General features: G+C 37.5%; 1 protein-coding gene across 1 annotated transcript in view; it reads left to right on the top strand.

Annotated features, from left to right (window-relative positions):
* Nucleotides 1–17253, top strand: part of LOC132770144 (uncharacterized) — a 282948-nt gene that overhangs the window by 213178 nt on the left and 52517 nt on the right. The window contains exons 48-61 of the mRNA XM_067466268.1: nucleotides 1761–2075; nucleotides 4185–4259; nucleotides 4516–4569; nucleotides 7208–7474; nucleotides 8510–8746; nucleotides 9525–9761; nucleotides 10603–10839; nucleotides 12163–12201; nucleotides 12313–12654; nucleotides 13816–13851; nucleotides 14321–14359; nucleotides 14649–14975; nucleotides 16631–16666; nucleotides 17132–17170. Coding sequence (XP_067322369.1) covers nucleotides 1761–2075; nucleotides 4185–4259; nucleotides 4516–4569; nucleotides 7208–7474; nucleotides 8510–8746; nucleotides 9525–9761; nucleotides 10603–10839; nucleotides 12163–12201; nucleotides 12313–12654; nucleotides 13816–13851; nucleotides 14321–14359; nucleotides 14649–14975; nucleotides 16631–16666; nucleotides 17132–17170 — 2280 coding nt within the window. The remainder of the gene's footprint in view (nucleotides 1–1760; nucleotides 2076–4184; nucleotides 4260–4515; nucleotides 4570–7207; nucleotides 7475–8509; nucleotides 8747–9524; nucleotides 9762–10602; nucleotides 10840–12162; nucleotides 12202–12312; nucleotides 12655–13815; nucleotides 13852–14320; nucleotides 14360–14648; nucleotides 14976–16630; nucleotides 16667–17131; nucleotides 17171–17253) is intronic.

Raw genomic sequence — 17253 nt, 5'->3', positions numbered from 1 at the left:
TAAAACTCTGACTGGATTCCATTTATCTGATTCTGAAGCTCCATCCTTAGAAGCTTTCAAACAGAGGCTGGATGGCCATTTTTCGGGGGTACTTTGATTGTGCATGGCAGGGGGTTAGACTAGATGGCCTGTGTGGTCTCTTCCAGCCCTATTATTCTATAATTCTATGGCCCCTCCACACAGCTGTACAAAGTCCTCATTGAAGTGGATTATATGGCAATGTGGACTCAGATATTCCAGTTCAAAGCAGCTATTCTGGATTATCTGCCTTGATATTCTAGGTTATTTGTTTATGTGAAAAGGCCCTATGGGCTCTTCCACACAACCCTATATCCCATAATATCAAGGCAGAAAATCCAACATGATCTGCTTTGAACTGGATTATCTGAGTCCACACTCAGATAATGTGGCATTTTCTGCCTTGATATTCTGGGACATAGGGCCGTATGGAAGGGCCCTATGATTTTATTGACTTCAGGTGCACAGGAAAATAATAATTATGTAATAATTATTTAATAATTATTTAATAATTATTATTAAGGATGATGATGATGATGCACGGTAATACAAAAAAGTGCAAGGTACTAATAGTGAAAACATAGTATACTGCACATACTATGTGTAATATCTTTAGGGATCATTAATTATTCATAGAAGTGGATTTCTTCTCTTTTTTACTAGTGTTTCTCAAATGCTAATTGTATGTTACTCATGCAGATAACACCTTGACAGGTCTGTGCTAGTGCTGCTTGTATTGCTGTTGCTCATCTATCCCTTCTATATCACTGTATTTCAAGGCAGCATTTTGTTAAAGAGAGAAATGTTGACTATGTAAATGTATTCTAAGACCCCTTTGCATAGCTGAATAAAATCCACATTGAACTAGATTATATGGCAGTGTGGACTCAGATAATTCAGTTCAAAGCAGATATTGTAGATTTATCTGCCTTGATATTCTGGGAATCCTTCCACACAGCCATACAATCCAGAATCTCAAGGTAGATAATCCGCAATACCTGCTTTGAATTGGGTTATCTGAGTCCACAATGCCATATAATCCAGCTCAGTGTGGATTTTGTGCAGTCGTGTGAAAATGGCCTGGGTTATATGGCTGTGTGGAAGGACCCTAAGAAGTGATTGACAATTAAGGACCCTTTCACAAAGCCATATAACCCAGAATATTAAGGCAGAAAATCCCAGAATATCTGCTTTGAATTGAGTTATCTGAGTCCACATTGCCATATATTTCAGTTCAAAACAGAAATACGTGGGATTTTATTCAGCTGTTTGGAATGTTATATCTCAGGATCTGATCTCAGGTTTTCTGCTTTAAACTGGATTATATGAGTCCACATTGCCAGATAATCTGGGATAAACAGAAAACCTGGGATCAGATCCTGGAATATAGGATCTATCTGGAAGGGCAGGATCTACACTGCCCTATATCCCAGGATCTGAACCCAGATTATCTTGAACTGTATTATATGAGTCTACACTGCCAAATAATCTGAGACAATAAAATAATCTGGGTTTAGTTCCTGGAATATAGAGTAGAAGGGGCCTTAGTTTTTCAAGCTCTTGCCAAATCCTGTTGAATGATTACCATAGATAATAACCAGTCCTTCCAGGCAGGTATACATTCAGTTAACTCTAGCACTCAGTGATCTAGGTGAAAATATGTGATGACTTTATGTTTCCTCACATTCAGATCTATTGTCCTTTTGTTTTATCCACAACTATTTCATTTGTGTTTTGGAAAGGTGCACAGGAGTTGCGTTTAGTAAATGCATGGAACAGATGTGTCGGGAGAGTGGAGGTATTTTATAACGGCACTTGGGGAACTGTTTGCGACGATGACTTCCAAATGGAGAGTGCACATGTAGTGTGCAGACAACTTGGATGTGGAGAGGCAACCACCGTTCTGGGATGGTCTTATTTTGGCCAAGGAGCTGGAAAGATACTGGATGGCTCCAATTGCACTGGAAGTGAACCCAGTCTCCAAGATTGTTCGTATGAAGGGTGGCAAGAAAAAGATAACTGCGAACACAATGAAGATGTTAGTGTCATTTGTTCAGGTAATCTCCATATTCTTTCAAGTATCATAGAGTTTTAAACTTCAAACAACCTTCAGATAAATCAAGGAAGGAGATTTCAAAAATAACTATAGATAAAACAAACAACTTGATTTTTTTTCAAATGAAGCATTCAAAGAATCTTGACTTTTTAAAACAATGTAATACATAGAATAAACAATAAAACAATTATAATAAATAACAAACAGAAATAAAATAGGAAGTTTAATAAATACAAATATAATGTAGATAGAGTTATGTTGGCAGACAAAACTAATTATTTTGAATAATCAGAATATTTGAATGTTTGATGATTAGACAGCAGTTGCCTGCTAGTTATAATATCAGTAACAGTATGTAACAAAAGTTGATTTTTTTCTGTTCCTGCTTTGAAAGTGTTATTTCCTATTTAAATGTGAGGTACTTACTTTGAAAGTAGTTATACTCAAGAAACTGTTTTTGTGGCTGTCACAAATTATGTTGAATTGGTTGAGACTCTATGAGATATTCATTGAAAAACTATAGCAAAATGTGCTGTATGATGTCTCAGAAAAACAAAGTTTTTGCAAGGTTCTTGTGGGTTTTTTCAGGCTATAGAACCATGTTCTAGAGGCATTTCTCCTGACGTTTCGCCTGCATCTATGGCAAGCATCCTCAGAGGTTGTGAGGTCTGTTGGAAGTAGGAAAAATGGGTTTATATATCTGTGGAATGGCTGGGGTGGGGCAAGGAGCTCTTCCCTGCTGCAGTTAGGTGTGAATGTTTAGCTGATCACCATCATTAGCATTTGAAGGCCTGCCTGAGCCTGGGAAAATCTGTTGCTGGGAGGTGTTAATCTGTGCCTGGTTTTTTCCTCTCTGTTGTTTAGCTGTTATAATTTTAGAGTTTTTTAATACTGGATAGACTAGTTTTTAGGGCTGATACTGGTACCAGTATTAAAAAACTCTAAAATTATAACAGCTAAACAACAGAGAGGAAAAAACCAGGCACAGATTAACACCTCCCAGCAACAGATTTTCCCAGACTCAGGCAGGCCTTCAAATGCTAATGAAGGTGATCAGCTAAACATTCACACCTAACTGCAGCAGGGAAGAGCTCCTTGCCCCACCCCAGCCATTCCACAGATATATAAACCCATTTTTCCTACTTCCAACAGACCTCACAACCTCTGAGGATGCTTGCCATAGATGCAGGTGAAACGTCAGGAGAAATGCCTCTAGAACATGGCTCTATAGCCCGAAAAAACCCACAAGAACCTAGTGATTCCAGCCATGAAAGCCTTCGACAATACAAAGTTTTTGCAGTTTAATAAACTTTTTCCATGTTGTTACAATAGACCCAAATGGGAAAAGACATTTATAACCCAGGAACAAAAAATGTGTTACATAGTGTAAGGGCTGGGCGGTTTCGTTCGTTAATTTCGTAATTTGTTATTGATTCGTATTTAAATTAGCTTACGATCCGATATTGAGCCATGCAGGAGCAACTAAAAATCGAAACGAATTTTTCAATTTATTTCGTAATTGTTTCCTAATTGGTTCTAAATCGTTTCGAAATCGTTTCGAAATTGTTTCGTTATTATTTCCGTATGTCTGGTGCAAGTTTTATAGTTGTTGTTTGTTTTATCAGTGATTAAAAAATAAATTATCACACCAACAGTCAACAACAGAGGGAGAGGGAAGCTTCAGAAGTTCCCCCTGTCCCATTTGGAGGTTTTTTTAGCGTATTGCGCAATCGTGTCCGCCATTAACGAATCAATTCGAAATGTACGAAATTTCGTAAATAGCAAAAAAAATTTAAAGAAAAATTCGGATTTTTTTAAAAAAAACAAACGCAATGGACCCCCTAAAAACGAAACGAGTTTAGAAACAAATATTTCCGTTGTTACCCAGCCCTAGTAATCACCATTAGTTATTATATAATTTTGGTAATGCTATCATCAGGTGTGAAACTTCTCACAAATATAACTAAGATCCTGCAGTGTCATTGTAATCAATCTCAGGGTTGAATGTTTGGTCCTAAGTAGGAAGGTTTTCACTGAAATAACATAGGACAAAACTGTAATGTATACAATTCAGCTAACAAACTATCAATTTCTTTTCCTGTATCCACAGATTCTAAGCTTCTCCCAACAGGCAAGTATGTTTATGTCACAAATAAAATGCCTATGTTTTGGATTCTTTTGAAATGCGAATGATATGGGAGATCAATTACATCCTACAGCAGGAATGCAGTCCCTTTGGCCTTCTGGGCATTTTTGACTAAACTCCCCCAATGCTTTATCATAGGCCACATGGGCTTCTGAGTGTTGAAGATCAAAACATTTGCAGTGGGAGGTTCTTCATACCTGTTCAAATGGAGGGTACTCATGCCATCACTCAATCTTGAATGTTTTTTTAAAAAATACCTTGTTTCTCAGACATTTTTCTTTCTCTATTTTGACAGCAACATATGCTACTGAAACACCAACTCCAGCCCTAATCCCTACACCTGAGGAAGGTATGAATTTCAATAAATGGTAATTAGAAAAGGTGACAGAAGGATACTATGTCTAGTCTAGCATTCATTTTCTATAACTGTCTAGCCAGGTGCCTCTTATTATTTTAATCTGGTATTTTATCTAAAAGTATCCTATCTACTTATCCTGACTGTAAGAGCTGTTCTACAGTGGAATTCACTGCCTTGGATTTTGGTGGAAGTTCCTTCTTTGGACGCTTTTAAACAGAGGCTGGATGGTCAGGGGTACTTTGTGCTTTTCCTGCATGGCAAGGGATTGGACTGGATGTGATCTCTTCACTCTGTGATTCTATGGTTCTACGTTTGATCAAAGAGCAGCAAAGTTGTGAAGGTTGTGTCCAAGTTTCCTACTGTAGAGCACAGGGTACAATTTGCCATGATAGCTGGGACAAAACAGGCAAACAACTTGATTGTAATGTTGCCATAAGAGCTCTGGGAGATGGTTCTTTTCATGAAGAAGATGGCTTGAATGTGAAGGCAGTGAAGTTAATGTAGGCCAATTGGATTTTGAAACTGGATTGTGCATGTTCTTCAGAATGTACTGCTGTTTTAACTGTATTATACGGTCAGTGCATATCATGATGTTCAGTGCAGTTCAAATTGCATTATATGGTTCTACAGTGACCATATAATACAGTTAAAACCAGTCTTGGTTTTCTCGGTTTCATGCTGCTTCCTTGGCGACTTGATTTATGGACTGCTAGTTAGGATCTCTGTCTCTTCAAAGTAAATTACAGTTGTACACTTCAATCTTCAGAATACCCATTTCCCTTCCTCAAGCTTTGGATGCTTCCACAGGAAATACTTCATGTTGTCCAAACTCAGAACTCTGTTTAGCCTTCTCTGTGGTTTAATTAACATGTCACCATCAGTAACTATAGTTTTCAGTGGATTCACTTGAAACTAACCACACATGATGTTGACTACATCTTATTAAGACAAAATAATACTAGAAAATGAAGCAGAAGTTTCTCAACTTCTTGTTGTAGAAAAGGAGGTGAGAGAAAGGCCCCATCTACACTGCCATACAAAATCCAGATTATCTGTTTTGAAATGAATTATATGGCAGTGTAGACTCATATAATCCAGTTCAAATAAAATAATCTGCATTATCTACTTTGATCAGATGTTTTATATAGCAGTGTAGGTCTAGCCAATAGGCCTGTCGGTTTCGTTTCGTTAATTCGTTAATTCGTATTAAAATCGTTATTTTTTGCATATCCGAAGCGATATCAAAACATATTTTTAAACCCGGAAGGGTTTAAAAATATCGAAGCAGCAGCCCCATGTATTTTACGAGCTGAAGCTCCGCTCGTTAATTGCATGGAGGCTGCTGCTGAGCGCGCCATCCGGCTCTGGCTCCTCCTCTTCCTCCGGAGCCCATTGGATGGCGCGCGCGCGCTCACAAGCGGCCTCCGCGCGCCATCCGGCTCTGGCTCCTGCGCCCCCCTCCTCCTCCTCCTCCTCCTCCTCTTCCTCCCAGCTGGGAGGAAGAGGAGGAGGAGGAGGAGGAGGGGGGCGCCGGAGCCCATTGGATGGCGCGCGCGCGCTCACAAGCGGCCTCCGCGCGCCATCCGGCTCTGGCTCCTGCGCCCCCCTCCTCCTCCTCCTCCTCCTCCTCTTCCTCCCAGCTGGGAGGAAGAGGAGGAGGAGGAGGAGGAGGGGGGCGCCGGAGCCCATTGGATGGCGCGCGCGCGCTCACAAGCGGCCTCCGCGCGCCATCCGGCTCTGGCTCCTGCGCCCCCCTCCTCCTCCTCCTCCTCCTCCTCTTCCTCCCAGCTGGGAGGAAGAGGAGGAGGAGGAGGAGGAGGGGGGCGCCGGAGCCCATTGGATGGCGCGCGCGGGCTCACAAGCGGCCTCCGCGCGCCATCCGGCTTGTGTGACTTTTCAGGGCTGTATGACCATGTTCCAGAAGCATTCTCTCCTGACATTTTGCCCACATCTATGGCAGGCATCCTCAGAGGTCTGTTGGAAACTAGGCAAATGGTGAGTTATATATCATCTAATATTATCTATGGAATGTCCAGGGTGGGAGAAAGCCATTCAATGCTAATCAAGGTGACCATTACTGCAACATTCACACTTAGCCTGTTTGATCAAGAAAATTTTTTTTCAAAAATGTTTTGTAAATAATAACGAAAATTCGTAAATAACAAAACATTTTTTTTGAAAGTTTTGTAAATATTTTTAATATCGAAACAAAAAAACACCCCAATTAAGAATCGAATTTAGAAACAAATTTTTTCTTGATCAAACAGGCCTACTAGCCAAAGAACTATCACATTAGCCCATGTCCCATCCTTCCTTTTTCCTATCCAAGTAAAACAAAGTTAGCATGACATATAGATATGGACTATTCTTTCTTATACAAATACGGACTACTCTTTCTTATACAAAGATCTATATAACTGAAACCCATTACAAGTCTGTTGTTTGACTTTTCAGAGGTCAATTTGCTGTAAAACAAGTCAGCAGATATAATTAATATATTATTTCCACCCTGAACCTGCATGAACATTGCATCTTCCTTGTGTAGGCACAGATCAAAACAATAAAACTCTTTCAGTTGCTTATTTCTATGAAATACCACATGGGTTTTTCAATTCTCGTTTCTGGACAGCTTCTACAGCTTACACAACACTAAAAGCTGAAGAAACTTTTGAAACTACCCGCACATCAAATGAAAAGGAAATAATATCTACAACTGAAGCACCCCAAATATCTTTTCGAAGTACAGAAGCATCCATGGTCACCACTGCCGTAAACAAGAATGAAGAAACAATTACTCCAGCCTTTACTCAAAACAACCCAATTACTCCAGGCTTACCAACAATCTCTCGTGCTGCTTCAGCAGGATTAGACACAGCTAATCCATCATCTGTGCATGGTATTGTAACTTAATTCAATTATTTAAAAGATGAGCAGGAGTAGATCAAAATGAACACAAAATTAGAACATATCCATGGAGGGAGGGGGATCCATTGTTACCAGATGTGCATTCTTGCTCACATGAGGACCATGTTTGTTTTTGATGGGTAGATTCCTCTTAATTCAATTGAAAAATAAGATTAGCAGATTCAGCAAGGGAGCAATTGACGCATTAGAGATTAGCCAACCTACCACATATTATAATAAACCCATAATATCTATGGTGATTTGTGTCCACTTATATTCATGCAGCATCCTGCAGGGATCGATGTGGTATGATGAAATCACCAAATATGGGAGCAATGGAAAATAAGAAAGCTGTTCCTAGTTTGGTAAAGGATACAATGGCTGAATCTACACTGCCATATAATCCAGTTTCAGAATGCTGTTTAACTACCTTAAACTGGATTATATAGCAGTGGAGACTCAAATAATCCAGTTCAAATCAGATAATCTGGATAATCTACTTTGATCATCTACCTGATATAGCAGTGTAGATCCAGCTAAAGAGCTATTACATAAGCCTATGTCCTATCCTTCCCTTTTCCTATCCAAGTAAAACAAACTTATCATGACATATGGACTGTTCTTCCTTACAATGAAATGCAAAGGTCTACATAATTGAAACCCATTACAATGTGTTTTTTGGCTTTTCAAGGGGTCAATATATTATATCCACCCTGAACTTGCATGGCCATTCCATCTTGATTTTAACTATGAGATGATAATGAGATGTTATATGATGTTTAATTGGTTGTTTATCGTGCTAGTGTTTTAATTGTTTTTAACTGTTTTATGATGTTTTAAGCATTGAATTTTGCTATTGTGAACCACTCTGAGTTGCCCGAGGGCTGAGAAAAGTGGTATACAAATATAGTAAATAAATAAATAAATAAATCTTCCTTGTGTAGGCACAGATCAAAACAATTAAACTCTTCCCGTTGCTTATCTCTATGAATTGCCACATGGGTTTTCAATTCTCATTTCTGAACAGCTTCCACATCTTTCACAACCCCAAAAGCTGAAGAAACTTTTGAAACTACCCGCACATCAAATGAAAAGGAAACAATATCTACAACTGAAGCAGCCCAAATACCTTTTGGGGGTACAGAAGTATCCATGGTCACCACTGCCATAAACAAGAATGAAGAAACAATTACTCCAGGCTTGCCAACAATCTCTCCTGTTGCTTCAACAGCATTAGATACAACTAATCCATCAACTGTGCATGGTACTGTAACTGAATTCAATTATTTAGTAGACAAGCAGAGGTAGATCAAAACAAACACAAAATTATCCATGGAAGGAGGGGGATCCATTGTTACCAAGTGTGCATTCTTGCTAAGATTAGTAGATTCAGCAAGGGAGCAAGGGATACATTAGAGATTAGCCAACCTACACATATTATAGTAAACCCATAATATCTACGGTGACTTGTGTCCACATATATTCATGCAGCATCCTGCAGGGATCTATGTGGTATGATGAAATTGCCAATATGGGAGCAATGGAAAATAAGAAAGCTGTCCCTAATTTAGTAAATGAGACAGTGGCTGAAATTACACTGCCATATAATCCCATTTCAGAATGCAGTTTAACTACCTTAAACTGGATTATATGGCAGTGGAGACTCAAATAATCCACTTCAAACCAGATAATCTGGATTATCTACTTTGATCATCAGCCTTATATGGTAGTGTAGATCCAGCTAAAGAACTATCACATAAGCCTATGTCCTATCCTTTCTTTTTCCTATCCAATTAAAACAAACTTATCATGACATATAGATTTGGACTATTCTTTTTTACAATGAAATGCAAAGGTCTGCATAATTGAAACCCATCACAAGTGTGTTATTTGACTTTTCAAGCGGTCAATATATTATATCCACCCTGAACTTGCATGAACATTGCATCTTCCTTGTGTAGGCACAGATCAAAACAATAAAACTCTTTCAGTTGCTTATCTCTGAAATGCCACATGGTTTTTCAATTCTTGTTTCTGGACAGCGTCTACATCTTTCACAACCCCAAAAACTGAAGAAACTTTTGAAACTACCCGCACATCAAATGAAAAGGAAACAATATCTACAACTGAAGCATCCCAAATATCTTTTGGGAGGACAGAAGCATCCATGGGCACCTCTGCAGTAAACAAGAATGAAGAAATAATTACTCCAGGCTTGCCAACAATCTCTCCTTCCGCTTCAACAGCATTAGACACAACTAATCCATCAACTGTGCATGGTATTGTAACTGAATTCAATTATTTAATAAACGAGCAGAGGTAGATCAAAACAAACACAAAATTATCCATGGAAGGAGGGGGATCCATTGTTACCAAGTGTGCATTCTTGCTCACATGATGATCATGTTTGTTTTTGATGGACAGACTCCTCCTAATCCAATTGGAAAATAAGATTAGCAGATTCAGCAAGGGAACAATGGATACATTAGAGATTAGCAAACCTACCACATATTATAGTAAACCCATAATATCTACGGTGACTTGTATCCATCCACATATATTCATGCAGCATCCTGCAGAGATCTATGTGATATGATGAAATTGCCAATATGGGAGCAATGGAAAATAAAAAAGCTGTCCCTAGTTTAGTAAATGATACAGTGGCTGAATCTACACTGCCATATAATCCCGTTTCAGAATGCAGTTTAACTACCTTAAACTGGATTATATGGCAGTGGAGACTCAAATAATCCACTTCAAACCAGATAACCTGGATTATCTACTTTGATCATCTGCCTTACATGGCAGTGTAGATCCAGCTAAAGAAGTATTACATAAGCCTATGTCCTATCCTTTCTTTTTCCTATCCAAGTAAAACAAACTTATCATGACATATAGATTTGGACTATTCTTTCTTACAATGAAATGCAAAGGTCTACATAATTGAAACCCATTACAAGTGTGTTGTTTGACTTTTCAAGGGGTCAATATATTATATCCACCCTGAACTTGCATGAGCATTCCATCTTCCTTGTGTAGGCACAGATCAAAACAATAAAACTCTTTCAGTTGCTCATCTCTGAAATGCCACATGGTTTTTCAATTCTTGTTTTTGGACAGCGTCTACATCTTTCACAACCCCAGAAGCTGAAAAAACTTTTGAAACTACCCACACATCAAATGAAAAGAAAACAATATCTACAACTGAAGCACCCCAAATATCTTTTGGAAGTACAGAAGTATCCATGGTCACCACTGCAGTAAACAAGAATGAAGAAACAATTACTCCAGGCTTGCCAACAGTCTCTCATGCTGCTTCAACAGCATTAGACACAACTAATCCATCAACTGTGCATGGTATTGTAGCTGAATTTAATTATTTAATAGACGAGCAGAGGTAGATCTAAATAAACACAAAATGATCCATGGAAGGAGGGGGATCCATTGTTACCAAGTGTGCATTCTTACTCCCATGATTACCATGTTTGTTTTTGATGGGTGGATTCCTTCTAATTCAATTGGAAAATAAGATTAGCAAATTCAGCAAGGGAGCAATAGATTCATTAGAGATTAACCACTTATATTCATTCAGTATCCTGCAAGGATCTATGTCCATGATGAAATTGCTGATATGGGAGTGATGGAAAATAAGAAAGTTGTTCCTAGTGTAGTAAAGTGGGGTACCTGCTTAAGGAAACAATGGCTGAATCTACACTGCCATATAATGCAGTTTCAGAATGCAGTTTTACTACCTTAAACTAGATTATATGGCAGTGGAGAGTCAAATAATCCACTTCAATGCAGTTAATCTGCATTCTGAAACTGGATTGTATGGCAGTGCAAGTCAAGTCAATGAGAATAAGCATACTAAAGCAATGCTGGGTGTAACAAACACTTGATACTTGTCCCCTAAACCTGCATGCTATTGTGAAGTGAAATGAAAGATGAAGTCCGATCTCTAGCACTAAAATGAGATTTGAACTGTGTGAGATCACCCCCAAAAACTGTCAATTGTTAAACTAATTAATGGAGAGACAATACTGTCTTTTGCCTCAGGTAGCAAAATGTCTTAAGCCAGCTTTTAACATGAGCATGTTACATTTGAAATCAATACAGGGGTTTGTAAATACATTCAGGCCAAAGTAAGAGGTGAAGAGTCATCATCAGATGTTTCTTCATTCTCCGCAATATATGCAAGCCCATTACTTTCAATGTGAAGGCAACTCTGGCAAAATTTAACATTATATCTTTGAAAGTTTCAAATCTCAACTAAGAAGAGTAGTACAATGAGGAGTATTACCACAAAATTTTATGCCCATTTCAGTTAGGAATTATAACTACACACATTTTGGTTCCTCAAATGTTAGACTTGCTTTTTGGCATATTTGACCTGCTGATTCAAAGAATGTCACCAGTTTTCTCCCATCGGTTCTAGTTTTTGTCATACAAAACGTATGACATCTACCAGTTTTCATCTGCTCATCCACAGAAAATCATGATAACTATATCTAAAAAACTAGAGCTGATGTGGTCTATCCAATGCCATTTTCTGAATCTGCACCCTAAAACCAACCGAGAATGTTTTTGTTCAACTGTGAATCATTTCATATTTTCAAATGTGCACTGAACTAACTGCATTTATTATCATCTTTTAAATATATTTTAATTGTTTTACTTTAGAAATCCCTCAATCGTCTACAGAGAAGAGTGTTGCAACTGGTAAGCATTGAAGATTTATTTTTATTATACAGATTTTTAAAAGGAGAGAAACAATATCATTAAATATAAAATTGAAAGTATTCTACTTGTATTCTTCATCACTTTTTGCAGAGCTTTCTCCATTGGAAACAACACCAAGTTCTTTGCCTCCAAGACTAATGGATGGGGAGAACGGTTGTGAAGGTCGACTTGAAGTCTATTACAAAGGGGGCTGGGGCACAGTCTGCGATGATGGTTGGGACTTGGATGATGCCCAGGTTGTGTGCAGACAACTTGGCTGTGGAAATGCCATTGAAGCCCCAATAAGTGCCGAATTTGGTGAAGGCTCTGGTAACATCCACCTGAATAATGTCAAGTGCCAAGGAAATGAATCGTCACTTAAAGACTGTTCCCATGATGGATGGGGAGTTCATAATTGTCACCACAAGGAAGATGCCAGTGTTATCTGCTCAGGTATTCTGAATGTTCTGGATTTTCCCATTATATGATATTTTGTTATCATTTGCCTATTGCCAAATATTTTTGACAGGTATCTAAATATTCATCAATTTTATTACATGCTGTCGTTTGGTAGTAAAGCAAACAAATTAACTGTTTCCTTTGGCTCAAAGGAAAGAATGATCTTGTACCAGTTTCAGATGAGGAGGCATATTTCTTATTTATTTTGTAAAGAGCCAGGAATTAGATAGCCCTTTGGGTGTTGTCAGATTTCAATTAACAACATTCCTCACATTGGTCATGTCTGTTAGGGCCGCTGGGAGTTGCAATTCAACAATATTTAGCAGACTGCATAAATCCCAGCCATTTACTTGGACGCCTGGTGGTGCAGCGGGTTACACTCCTGAACTGCTGAACTTGCTGAACAAAAGGTCAGCAGTTCGAATCTAGGAGCAGTGTGAGCTCCCACTGTTCGCCCCAGCTTCTGTCAACATTGCAATTCGAAAGCATGCAAATGTGAATAGATCAATAGGTACCACGCCAGCAGGAAGGAAACGGCACTCCATGCAGTCATACTGGCCACATGACGTTGGAGGTGTCTATGGACAACGCTGGCTCTTCGGCTTAGAAATGGAGATGAGCACCAACCCCCAGAGTCGGACATGACTAGACTTAATGTCAGGAGAAAACCTTCACCTTTTAATATTAATATTATTTGTTCGGTTCTACTTGTTTATCTGATCTCTTGATTCTAATTAATTTATTCAACTAGTTATCCACAGTAGAAATATGTAAGTAGACTTAATGTCAAGGGGAAACCGTTACCGCTACCTTTAGAAGCAGATTGAATTCTGTAAATTACTCACAGTTGGATGGAATTTATATGTTGTAGCAAAAAGAGTCATGAGAGCCAATAAAAATAGATAGTATTTTGCCTTTTGCATTGATTCTTTAATTTAACCTATACTGTTTGAATAATAATCTAACTCCATAAATGTACCATTATTTTTTGTATAGCTTTCAATGAATAGCTGTCAGTACTTTTTACTTAATCTAGAATGCCAATGCATTGTCCATTTTGAAAGGAATATCAAAACTGAACAAAGACCATTTCAAACAATCTAACATTTCAGTAAGATATATATTTAATGTTTGCAATACTCCTTGCATTTTCAGGCCCACCAGCTACTACAGAAACACCAGTTACAACTGGTATGTATTTTAATTTTAATTTAAAGCAAACCATCAATATTACTTCCTATTTTACAGATGAAAATAAAAAAAAACTTGCTGTAAAATCCTCATCAGATTAGAAAGACCCAAAATATATTCCAGTTTCTTATCTTCATAATGTGGAGTTTGCAGAAATAAGAGGTGACTTATTAAAAAAAGATGAACACAAAGATCTGGTCAACCATTGTATGCTGAATTAATGGACGTGACGTACTATTCTTTGCCTCAGGAAGCAAATTGCCAGTCTTTGACATTTTACATTTGAAGTCAATACAAGGGTTTGAAAATTAACTCAGGTCAAAATAACAAACATGTAATCTGAGTATCAATGGTAAATAAGCCTGAATATTTAATGTATTCATCCTACCTAATATATGCAAGCCCATTATCATCAATATGAAGGTAATCCTTTAAAATTAACACTGTATCTTCTATCTATTGAAACTAGGAGGACTTCAAGTCTCAACTGAGAAGAGTATTGCAACAGGTATGTGTTAATATAGATTTTTGTTTCTCTTTTTGAAGTTAATGAGTGAATGTTTTCAAATGTGAAATCAACTGGTAGTCTTCTTTATATATCTGCTATTTTATAATCTTAAAATAATTCAGAATTTCCTCAATCTTCCACAGAGAAGAGTGTTGTGACTTGTAAGCATTGCTGAAGATTTATTTTTATTATACAGATTTTTAAAGGGGGTAACCAATAACATAAAATATAAAATTGAATGTATTCTGTGTGTATTCTTCATAACCTGTTGCAGATCTTTCTCCATTAGGAACATCACCAAGTCATTTACCCCCAAGACTAATGGATGGGGAGAACAGTTGTGAAGGTCGACTTGAAGTCTATAACAATGGGGACTGGGGCACAGTCTGCGACGATGGTTGGGACTTGGATGATGCTCAAGTTGTGTGCAGACAACTTGGCTGTGGAAATGCCATTGAAGCCCCAATAAGTGCCGAATTTGGTGAAGGCTCTGGTAACATTCACCTGAATAATGTCAAGTGCCAAGGAAATGAATCATCACTTAAAGACTGTTCCCATGATGGATGGGGAGTTCATAATTGTCACCACAAGGAAGATGCCAGTGTTATCTGCTCAGGTAATCTAAATGTCCCAAATTTTCCCATCATATGATATTTTACTTGGGTTATTCTATTCTTGTCTACCTTTGCAAAATATTGTTGTCAGGTATCTAAATATCCCTCAATTTTATTATGTGCTGTCATTTGGTAGTAAAATGAATGCACTAATTGTACTTCCTTTTATGATGGATTTACATGTTTGCCATTTACCATCATTACTTTTCACGGATTAGAAAATCCGTCCCAATGAAATGACTGAACAATTTTCACATGGATAGAACTATTATAGATAGCTTAACTATATAGCTAGAAAAGATATCAGTTCATTGCAGGTGTTCTGTCACTTTGAGCTTCCCTTTTCTCTAGGAATCAACTCACTTCAACCCTTTCCTTTCCAAGTGGAGTTTTTTATAGTCTAACACTGAAACTACTACACCATACTGGATGCCCTCTATGGTCTCACTAATTTTTTCTTTGGCTAAAGTGAAAGAATGGTATTGTACCAGTCTTCAGATAAGGAGTCATATTTCCTATTTGAGAGTCATGAATCCCGTGGCCCTTTGATGTTGTCAGATTTCAATTAATTTCATATCAGTTATCTTTGTTAGGACTGCTGAGAATTGCAATGTAACACTTGTAGCTAGAAGCAGAAACACGGACAATATTGTATAAATTATTCACAGTTGGATGGAATTTATTGTTTGCAGTAACACAGGATAAAAATAAACAAACAAACACCCACTGGGTAGGTACATTTAATTTCCTCCCTAAACTATGCATAGGACTAATTGTTTCTCAAGGAAAGCAGTTAACTTGAAGAAAAACAGTGCAGAGTCTTAATCTGTAGTTAGCAGTGATTTAAAGCTCTGATCTTGTTTGCTGCTCGCCACTTTAATAAGCGACTGGAGCCCCATCTTTCCTCCAAACTCCTTGGAAGATTTATTCTTCACTCATTGCTATATCCAGCTATTTACAACAGTTATGCTATCCATATATGCAGAGACATACTCATAAGAACACAGCATGAACTGTAGCAAAGGATCATGATGATAGATCCACATGCTAATGGAGCATCATAGCAAGAGCCACACATGGCAAGAATGTCACATGGCAAAGAGACTATTGTAGCAAAGTACACTGTGGTAAAGAGAACATGCTTGAACCTTCCTTATATACTCAAAGTGAAAACAGGAAATAACGCCATTCTTGTTATGCATGTCAAATGGTCATAACTCAGCGGGTTTATAACTCCACTTTCTTGACACTTTCAGTGGAATGTGCTGTGACCACATGATCATTAGAACTGTATTTTAACGCAATGGAGTTACATACAATGCCTTTTTGTCTAACACAGGATTTTCTACTTGACGTTACATGTTGTAGCAAAAAGAGTCATAAGTGACAATTAAAATAAATAGTATTTTGGTATTTGCTTTGGTTCTTTAATTTTATAGACACACTGTTCAAATAATAATCTAGCTCCATAAATGTGCCATTATCATTTTGGGTATATATTCTTCACTTTAACTGAATAGATGTCAGTACTTTTTACTTAATATGAAATGCTGATATACCTATCCAATGTGAAAGGACTGACTACAAAAACTAATTACATAATCTAACATTTCAGTAAGATTTATTTTAACGTTTGCAATATTCCTTGCATTTTCAGGCCCACCAGCTACTACAGAAACACCAGTTACAACTGGTATGTATTTTAATTTCAGTTTAAAACAAATCATCAATATTACATTCTGTTTTAAAGGTGAAAATAAAAAAAGACTTGCTATAAAATACACAAAGACACAAGATATAGTCCAGTTTCTAATCTTCATTTTTAGATGTGGAGTTCGTAGAAATATGAGGTGACTCATTAAAAAAAAGATGAACACAAAAATCTGGTCAACTATTGTATGCTGAATTAATGGACGTGACATACTGTAATTTGCCTCAGGAAGCAAAATGCCAGTCTTTGACAGTTCAATTTGGAAGTCCATACAATGTTTTGTAAATTACCTCAGGTCAAAATAACAGACTTGTAGTCTGCTTATCAGTGGTAAATAAGCCTGAATATTTAATGTATTCATCCTAGCTAATATATGAAAACCCATTAACATCAATATGAAGATAACCCTTAAAAATTAACACTGTATCTTTTGTCTATTTAAATTAGGAAGACTTCAAGTCTCAACTGAGAAGAGTATTACAACAGGTATGTATTAATACAGATTTTGTTTCTGTTTTTGAAGTTAATGAGTACATGTATTCAAATGGGAAATGAACCAGTTATTTTAT

Source organism: Anolis sagrei, chromosome 3 (assembly GCF_037176765.1).
Source record: "Anolis sagrei isolate rAnoSag1 chromosome 3, rAnoSag1.mat, whole genome shotgun sequence".
Classification (NCBI taxonomy): Eukaryota; Metazoa; Chordata; class Lepidosauria; order Squamata; family Dactyloidae; genus Anolis; species Anolis sagrei.
Note: the sequence above shows the minus strand (reverse complement) of the source record. Positions and strands in the feature narration are given on the sequence as shown.